This window comes from Glandiceps talaboti, chromosome 17 (genome assembly GCF_964340395.1).
Source record: "Glandiceps talaboti chromosome 17, keGlaTala1.1, whole genome shotgun sequence".
Taxonomy (NCBI): domain Eukaryota; kingdom Metazoa; phylum Hemichordata; class Enteropneusta; family Spengelidae; genus Glandiceps; species Glandiceps talaboti.
Genome location: NC_135565.1, coordinates 21,669,709 through 21,679,708, shown reverse-complemented (window position 1 = coordinate 21,679,708; position 10,000 = coordinate 21,669,709). Strand labels below are relative to the sequence as shown.

The 10,000-nt window shown below is 37.2% G+C and overlaps 2 protein-coding genes across 3 annotated transcripts in view; one reads left to right on the top strand and one right to left on the bottom strand.

Moving 5' to 3' along the window:
* Positions 1-9,943, bottom strand: part of LOC144448008 (cytidine monophosphate-N-acetylneuraminic acid hydroxylase-like) — a 25,564-nt gene extending 15,621 nt beyond the window's left edge. The window contains exons 1-4 of one of the 2 annotated variants that reach the window (XM_078138151.1): positions 9,881-9,943; positions 4,829-5,054; positions 385-476; positions 20-129 (exon numbers count right to left, since the gene is read on the bottom strand). In XM_078138151.1, coding sequence (XP_077994277.1) covers positions 20-129; positions 385-476; positions 4,829-5,037 — 411 coding nt within the window. In that variant the 5' untranslated portion in view covers positions 5,038-5,054; positions 9,881-9,943. Of the gene's footprint in view, positions 1-19; positions 130-384; positions 477-4,828; positions 5,117-9,880 lie in introns of those variants that run through there. The other variant, XM_078138152.1, reaches the window with a different exon arrangement.
* The window catches only part of LOC144448010 (uncharacterized), a 19,158-nt gene continuing 16,146 nt past the window's right edge, over positions 6,989-10,000 (top strand). Inside the window, exon 1 of the mRNA XM_078138153.1 lies at positions 6,989-7,068. The gene's annotated coding sequence lies outside the window, so the exon portion shown is untranslated. The remainder of the gene's footprint in view (positions 7,069-10,000) is intronic.

Sequence of the window (10,000 nt, the reverse complement as noted above, 5' to 3'; positions counted from 1 at the left end):
AATGACACATGTAACTTACCACAACTTCACCAGGTTTTATTGATTGCTTTTCTCGGGCATTATGTTGCCATGGTTGTGGGGGGCAAAGTTCGACAAGATGAAGGCGTCCATTGACACCGTCTTCAACAACTGTTATGTATTTGAGAAGGATACATAGATAGTGATATCAGATAATATATTGAACACCCTTTCATCTATTGCGAATTTCACTCATCTAACTTTGTGAGAGTTTAAATCGCTATCCGAAGTGTAGATAACATAGTAGGATAGGTATGAAGTCGTAGAAATAAATTGGGTGCTATTCAGTCAACGATTTCCTGTTCAAACAGTTTCAGTACGTTCACTTTGCAAAGAGAGTGTAAATATCCGTTTATTTTCACTTACCAAGTTCTTCCTGCTTAAAGCTATCTGGAGGGTTGACGTATCTCATATTGGAACAGTCAAGTTTCCATCCATGCTTTGTACATCTTAAGGTACTACAGGTGTGTGTAAAACAAACATAAGACTTTAGAATTTCAAAAAACAATCTTAAAGTGCACGTATGATCCCCTCCCTACACGTCCAGTAATTGCTGTCAGGTATAAAATATATTTCATTTATTTATTTTATTTGACCTTGTTTATTGAAGGTAGCCTGGTAAACTCTAAAATGAGTTTATCTCCCCCAGGGCCCTCAATAATTCAACAAAAATGTAAAATACAACAATCAGTACAAACATGTTAAAAGGACATAAATCAACATTTAAAACAACAAAGATACACATTAAAATACTTCCCAATAACTGCTTTTAAAAGAGGCAAGTGTCCCTGAAGATTTTACTTCTGCTTTCAGCTTATTCCACCCAATAGCACCTTTCCATTCTTTAATGACATGAATGTAGATATAGATATAGGTCATATAGAGGTTAATTCACGTATTACATTACTCAGACGTTTAAAACATTATTTACCAGTCAGCACTAGATGAATATATTATAATGCCTACTCGCTTCCTCATTTGGACTATTGTTGTAGTGCATGGGGAACAAGTGCAAATTTAATCACGTTATTTAAATTATAGAAACGCACTGTGCGTGTTATGATGGACTTCAATTACAACTATTCTACAAAGGAACTTTTTAAATCTTTGCATATTATGCCTTTGCCTGATTGAATTACATACAAAAATATGTGTTTAATGTTTAAATCCTTGAAATGTATGGTTCCATCGTATACGACGGAAATGTTTCAATTTGTCAATCAGCATCATAGCCATACGACAAGAGCTAGCTCCCAAAATAAGTTAGATGTCACCAGAGCCAAACTGAATGTTTTAAAAAACTCATGGTCAATACAGGGTGTGTCCCCCTCCCATGGTAAGAGCTCTTTGAAAAATGAACACCTTTTGGAGGCCATTTAGAGCACCATTCGAAGTAAAACACATACAAGTATCACTAATGTTAGGGTTTCAAAAGTTTAAATCATTTCAAGTCGTGCCCCACCAGCTATGCAGGCGTGGTGTGTGGGGGGGGGGTGTCGCCCCTCCAATAGTAAGGACTTTTTGAAAAATGAGCACCCTTTTGAGGCCATTTAGAGCACCACTGAGAAGTAAAACACAACTTAGTTATATCATAAAAGTATCCCTAATTGTAGGGTTTCATAAGTTTAAATCATTTCAAGTCATATTGACTCAAATAATAGTAAAAAAAGATCAAGTATAGAAAGTGAGAAAATTTGGGGAAAACATGCACAGTGGAGGTCAGTTACCATTTACAGATACAAATTCATTAAATTATTTGAAAGTGTGTCTATATTGGCTATGTTTGTGTGCAATTCAACATGTTCAGGTCAATGGAGGCACAGATTTTAGAGTCAGTCCATCCAGTTAATTTCAAGGTATCTTATTTCTTATGTGTTACATGTACAGCTACACATGCAAGTTTTTATATCACATGATGACACAATGCAACTCATGGCCTGCAAGGTGCCCCCCTGCTCCCCCCCCGGCCGTAAAAGCTGATCCCTCCCTAATCCCTTCTGACAAGTTCATACTGAAGAGCAGAACAATTTAGGTTAACTTATTTTTATAAACTATCCATGAAGATTACCATTACGAAACCTTCAAATTCACCAAAATGCAAAATAAGTGTGCATTGATTGTGAAACAGCCAAGCATTACACAAAACCTTGACATAAAGAACCAGGCATCAACAAAGAAGACTGGTAGTCATCTAGATAGGGCGCCTCGCCTTGCTTTTTTTATTAACTTAGGGAAATCTTTATTTGACTTCACTTTACCCGCTCTCCTGTTTTTCATAGGTAGGCCATTTTTATTGTTTTAGTCTCTTACGGTTTTAGTTTTTGTGCTTTCCTCTTTATTTTTTACACATTTTTACGCAGGTTTATAGGATGCATTTTAGCCTTTTGTGCACTTTCTGTATTGCTTCATACTTTTGTGTATATTAGCCCTTCAAAAAAAGGCTGTCTGTGGACAGCCAAAACGTTGGGATTCAAGTAAAGCAGAAGTTTTAACAAGATTGGTTCTTTTATTCAAACTCAAAAAGTGTCAGACCGATTGCTTTAGCATTGTGTCACCAGTGGAGACATTACTTGTGGTGTATCTATTCTTAAGATATAGCTTAATTACCGGAAATGATTAATTATGCAAATTATTCATTAACACTGTAAGGCACATCAACAAACTTTATAGGAAATATGCACTTTGTTATGTTTAGCGTTTTATATTGAAATTGAAGTATGCAGTATTAAGATATTACTTATTTAGTTAATTTCATTGATATACAAATTGCCCTAATTACCATGACCAGATCTCCCACAAAAAACTGATCAAGCCATTACCCCTAACATTATATGTACCGAAGGTTATTATAATTGAGCTAGCCGTTCAGGGGATGACACACACACACACACACACACACACACACACACACACACACACACACACACACACACACACACACACACGCACGCACGCACGCACGCACGCACGCACACACACAAATATACACACATACACACACGACGGACGCACGGATGGAAACACAGACACGTAGGCAGACATCGCCATTTTAATACCTCCCCTTACTGGAGGTAATTACAAATTAATTTTCATAAATCAAGTAATTCATAATCATAATCATTAAAACCTGGCCGAATTGGTGGGATTATTACGGTACTTTACAATGGTGGCAGTGGTGGGATGTGGAGCAGTAGGATTTGGAACAGGTGACAGCGATGGGACCATGCCAAAATAACAAAATAATGCAAAGTTAGGTAAAATTGAGTCAAAGTAAAATGATACCCTCCCCTAATTTTCATTTTCTAAAATATGGCCCTTCCCTGAGGACCAATTTATAATAAGTTATCCACCCCAAATTCCACGGCCCTCCCCATTGTAATTACTGAAGACTCCCTAAGGCATGTGATAAGGTTCCTCATGCAAGGTCAGTTTAAAAGATACAAGCGTATAGAGGAATAGGGAGAATCAGTGTATGGATTCAGAACTGGTTAACCAACAGACACTTAACAACGTACAGTATTAAATGGAATATTAAATGGAACTGTATCTCAGTGGTCAGCTGTCAGCAGTGGCGTACCCCAGAGATCTGTACAAGGACATATTTTACTTTTGATATACATTAATGACATTTATGATGCAGTGCAGTCTTTCATACTCTTTGCAGATGATACTAAGCTGTGTTCAACTGTTAATTCTCAGGCCGACTGTGTGCGAAAATGGAGTGAAACCATTTCATTGACGCCAGACCCACTTCCCCCTTGTTAAGCTTGTGTGACATTGTGCGATTGTCCTCTTAATAATGAGGTTAAAGGTCAAGTTACTCACATTGGTTCATCAATTCATTCGCACGATTACACCATGAATGACAAACGACTGCATATGCATTCAATAAGAGAAGAAAAGGGTTTGGGTGTATTGATTCACAGCTCACTGAAAAACAGTCATCAATGTGCAGCTGCGGTTAAAAAAGTTAACAGGACTTTGGGTATATATCATCAAACTGAACATTTCACACAAATCAAAATTCGTCATCGTGAAGTTGTTGAACTCTTTAGTGAGACCATATATCTGATATGCTGTGCAGTTTTTGAACACGCACTATGAAAAAGGACATTGACCTCCTCGAGAAAATTCAAAGGAGAGCGACAAAGGTGATACCAGAACTGAGATATTTAAGTTACACAGATAGGCTGGAGACTTTAACCCAAGTGTTTCATCAAGGGAGTTGACACAATTGAACTGGGATTCTTATTCAAGCATCACCAAACGGACATGACAAGAGAACACTCACACAAACTTGCAAAATCTACTCAGACTGAATATCAGGAATTTTTTTGTTCCCAAAGCGCATCATATCTTGATGGACCAGCATACATCATCCAAGTCAAACCTGTTGTGGACTTTAAATCTAGACTGGACCAGTACATGAACACTACAAGGGATTATATGATCCTTTGAGGCTTTCTTCCCTGTCTTACCATGGTTAATTTAAAACCATGGCAATCACGTTAAATCACGTTTATGTCTAATTCTTTTGTATCAAACGGAAAATGAGTGCAGTGCAGGGTCACTGACGAAGGTCACAAGTAACTACATTTGAGCGTCCAACTAGTTGGGGAGTGTGAAAATACCCCCGGTTGAGGGGGGGGGGGGTGACTCGCTAATTTTTCAGACAGTGCTTTAGTTGAAAATCTACTTGGCACATTAATTTCTAAATACCGTGTTTTAATTTTGTTATCAACAAAAACAAGAAGACAATCTTAAAGTAAGCAGTTTTCAAATATTGGTTGTTCCATAGCTATCAACTTACCTCGAATCCAAGTCTTCAATATCTTTCACAAATGTTCCACCTTGATGTTTGCATATATTACGACATGCTTTGTAGGATTCAGTGTCGTCTCCATCTTTGAATATAATAAACCGCTCCTTTTCTGATTTGTCAACGATATTAACGCCTGTTTTCAACTGTTGAGTTTCATCCTCAGTGAGTGTCAAAACGGTAATGGTCTGTTGTTCCATGATATTATTTTGTTTATCTGCTCATAATAAGTAAAAACACTAAAAGATATAGCAATTTATCAGATGACACTTTTATTACTCTATATGATAAAGATTGACTGGATGCAGTCTGGGATTCTGAGACCCTCGAGCGAACGAGAAGCACTGCATGCCGGGCTATATCAAGTTCGGCCGACACTTATATGCAAATTTAGGGTCACAAATCGAAATTCATAATTTTATAAAACCATAATCGTAGGAAACCTGTCCATCAATTTGTTTGCCTGTACATAGTATAAGCACACGATCATATCAATTTAAGTCGTCCAACCCAAATAGGAAATGACGTCACAACCCTTTCAGATTCTATCACCGTGGGTATTGCTATGTCCTCATATAATTTAGGATCAAAATGTGGCTGAAAGATGTAACATCGGTAGCGTTCCAATATCTCACAAGAGAGAAAAAAATCAGTTCATAATACCCGCCCCAAATAATGAAACGTGAATATAACTTACTAATAAAAGACTACATTGTATTCATTGTATTTCAGCGTCCATAAGGGAGCCTTCTATAATTACAAGAGGGGAGGCCCTCGATATCAGTATGCGATTATAGTAGTGTTGCGCCGGATCGGAGTTTAGATAAGACGTAGGAAAAAAAGGCGCGAGCGACTGTCGACAGTCTATTGAACGACTAGTATTTCTATGGTCCTCACCAGAATTGTTTGAATTAGTGTTACTTAAACTGACCACTCAACAATTGATATAGTATTTCTTTATACGTTACTGGATACGGTTTTGGTGAATATATTGTTGGTTTTATGAAGAAAAAAACACTCCACCTATAATAAGCTACAAAGCGCCAAATAGGATGAACATTGCTTTTTTGTGTGAAATATTTTAAATATATTGAGGTTACTGAACAAGAAATTTTCAAATTACAGCTAACACTATGTCTGATGATAAATAACAATAGATTTGTCGATTTGTCTTTGTTTGCACTACATATTAGGGTGACCTTTTTTTGTTTCTCATCTCCAGTGGAATAGTCGGGCAGGACGGGAGGGCGAAAAAAAAGGGGGCAAGGAAAAAAAATCTATATTTTTTTCAGTTCTAATCTCTGTCCTTTCAGTCTCTCTACATCTTCTTTTCTCTTCTCTTTTATTGAATTCCTTGTTACAGGTCTCTTGCCTTCATTGTAGCAAGGTTGACAAGTCCGTAGAACAACTTTGTAAGAAGGTGAATACTCATCATCCTGATGGATGTCTATCTGTAGCCACGATTGTATGATTTTATCAGGAGTACTAATATATTCGTCCTATTAATCAAAGTGGCATTGACATCGCAAACATTTTTTTCAAGTTATCCAATTTGAACTTTAGTATGTAACTTTTTGAAACACTTGCGTGATTGTCATCAGTGTGCTAGAGGAATTTTCATTTATATAAATCATTACTTCTATGAAACATTTTTCTTCAGTGTGAACTTGTCAAAATAGTCCACTAGACAACATGTAAACATTTCTAGAACTCAGTACTCCTTTGGGATTTACTGTATAAAAGTAATAATGTAAACATCGGTAACATGCCATGTATGTGTACAAAATTAAGACTGACCTTGCAGTACAGTAAACATTACGTATCTTCTGTAACTTGTATTAGGGTTTGTGTTGTTACTAATGTTAGCAATAGGCAATAGCAAGACGTTGCATAGTGTCGACACCGACAAATTTACATTCAAACATTCCAATGCTGAAACTATTTAAATGATCAGCTATCACTGCTCTTTTTGAGTCATTTTGTACAATTGTTGTAACATCCATGCCTAAAACCTGTGTTTATGACACAATTGAAGGTTGTGAGTTGTAACAAACATCGTGAGCTTATGTAATGCTGCGTGAAGCTGTGATAATTTCATTTATCGCACATGCGCAATGAACAAAGAACGTCTTCCAAGGTCATGCATGTACATGTAATGGGTCATGAAACGCATTACCATTACGGAGTCGGTCATTTCCCCGATGATACAACTGGTTTAAAGCTAAAAACAGGTAAAAAATTACTTTTTTGAGGAATGCAATATGCCTTTTACCAATTTTAAGCATAATTTTGAAAATGATAGAAAAAATGTACCGGTTCAATTGGGCATGTCTTTCCAAGATCGTCCGGTCCAGCCGGAAGATTTGGCGGCCCCGGGCCGCTGGGACGGCATTAATTTCGAGCCCTGTCCCTCTAATCTCAATGACTTCAGCCATGAAAGACACATGCTGCTCCGACGTGACAAGGGGGGAGGGGGGGGGGTAGATGCCATGAGGAACGTTTGATGTTCTTAACCTTGCAATCTTGCTGTGTTGCTAAGATGAACTCAGGGGACGATCGGAAACAAAAAAAGGGTTGTTTTTTTCTGATGTCGGAGCTGCAAATTACGGTCGGTCGCGTCGGGAGATGAGAAACAGAAAAATAAATAGGGCCGCCCTATACCATGGTTACTGTCCAGGTATTCAACAACCTAACGACAACAGCTCTTTCAATCGGAAATAGCCGCCTCTAACAGTACTAGTGAACTTATAAGACTTGTGAAGGGCGAAATATCAAAGTATCCTACCCGTACCCCTAAAGCTTGTTTGTAAAAAGTAAACAAAAGACCAAAGAAACCTTAAGCTGTATTCATCTATTTTGGAGGAGTACCTAAGTTCTAAATGTATTTGTTGTATTTTTAACCACAAGTAACATCCTGGTTTTAGAAAATAGTAGGATTTTTAATTTGATAGTTGCGATGCTGTACCCAGCTGTCCTGTGTCTTAGCTAAATTCAATCCAGACATAAGGTCACACGGAGCGACTACTTAAATAACATGGCCAATATCCATCAATCAATTTGAAAGCTTTACAAACGTACAAACAATGCGCCATGCATAACTGTCAATGGAAATGTTTGTGTCAACTCACCTTAAGAACGACTAAATGTACATACAGAAATGTATTACTTCATACAACTCCTGACATATCCAAAACCTACCTTCAATCAGTACGCCTTTAGAAATCTAAATACTCAATACTCTGATTTGACCACGGGGGCAAGAAAATAGTCTAAGAGATTTCTAAAGAATGCATTGATGAAAAGTACGATGTGACAGAGAATGCTTCAAGGCCATAACCCCATGTCTACCCTACTTCTATGTAGCATATCCCAATACGTATGCTACACGGGCTGCAACGTGTAAGTTTTTAAAACTATTTTGTTAGCTGAAATGACTTATTCGTAGTGTGGTACACCCTGAATAGTATTGAATTGCCTATTGGTAAATACATTTGAATAGCTATACACATAATATGGTATAATAAATCCAATCAAATTGAGTCCACACCCAAAATTCAGCACCCCAATGCATCACGATATCAACCTGTTACTGTACAGTACGACTTATGGATGAAATCAACCGCTAACTAACAAGTAAAATGTCTAATGATTGGAATTTTAACAATTTCTTTTATATTGTTGGTTATCTGACCGAATTATAATACTGAGTTAGAACATAGACCCTACACTATGGTTACATCTAGTGCAGCTTTAATGGCAATAATATTACCTGTTGATTGAGAAACATTGCACTACATTGAACGAAATACACGTATATTAATGTAAGCCTAACTATGTATGTTCATCATGGAAGCACTAAAATGTGATCAAAGACGCTGAAAGCAAATAATACAATACAAGTATCAGTTAAAAAGCAGTTTTAAAAAAGTAAAGTTTTAACATTAGATTTGAAAGCAGATAAGTTAGGTGACTGACGGATGTTGAGTGGGAGATTATTCCAGAGAGTGGGAGCAGCAACACTAAAAGCACGATCACCATATGTCTTAGTACGTGATCGAATGGGGCAGCGTTTGAACTGATCAGCTGACCTTAAATTACGACGTGGAACATATAGTTTGATCATGTCAGAAAGATAAATTGGTCCAAGCCTATGAATGGATTTAAAAATAAGAACTAAAATCTTAAAAACAATACGTTCTGAAACAGGTAACCAATGCAACTGATATAAAATTGGAGTGATGTGAAAGGTGATTTTGGAACGAGTTACAATTCTAGCGGCAATATTTTGAATACGTTGAATACGGTTGATTAGGTACTTCGGGAGCCCAAATAAAAGTGAATTACATGAATCTATTCGAGATGTAATGAATGCATGAACTAATTGCTCAGTAGCAGATTGAGATAAATATTTGCGGATAAGCGCAATACGATGCAAATGAAAAGTGGCAGAACGGCAGATCTGTCCAATATGCGGCTTCATTGTCAGACAATAGTCAAGGATCACTTCAAGGCTCTTGGCCTGACGGGAATCAGATCATCGCCAATACCTACGATACCAGCTATACTCTACTACAACACTACCGACGATACTCTCTATGCTTTAAAAACAATTAAGATCTTACGGTATGCTTTTTGCCACCAAATCTACAACATGTTTTTTGTGATAAAACGTCAGAAGCACTCTGACATGACAGACTTAATAATTACGTCTGTTACTCAGAACACTAAAATATTCGTTAGTGGTCTGAATAGGTAAGGACTAACACAATTGTAAATCTTTTTTAATGAAGGTAAAATCGACCTTGTACACGGCTGAACATTGCACCAATACGCTCCAAGTTATTTTGGCGATTTCGAAATGACCTTATGAGACACGTGCGACGACATTTTTGATTACCACCAAAATGTCTTTGTCGGCAATAGTCGTCTGGAAATCACAACGTTAATGACATATTTTTTTATAGTATTAGCTCGGATCCTATGCACTAAACATTTCTAAAGTTATGTTAAACATGACAAATAAGTAGAAAATGACAAACTAACCTTACATTACCATTCCTAAAGGCCAGGATTTCAGTAGTGCATGGTTGCAGCGTATATCACAGAATACACACACACAATGTACATTTAACCTTAATGCCCATTGGGCTTTGACTTGTCATT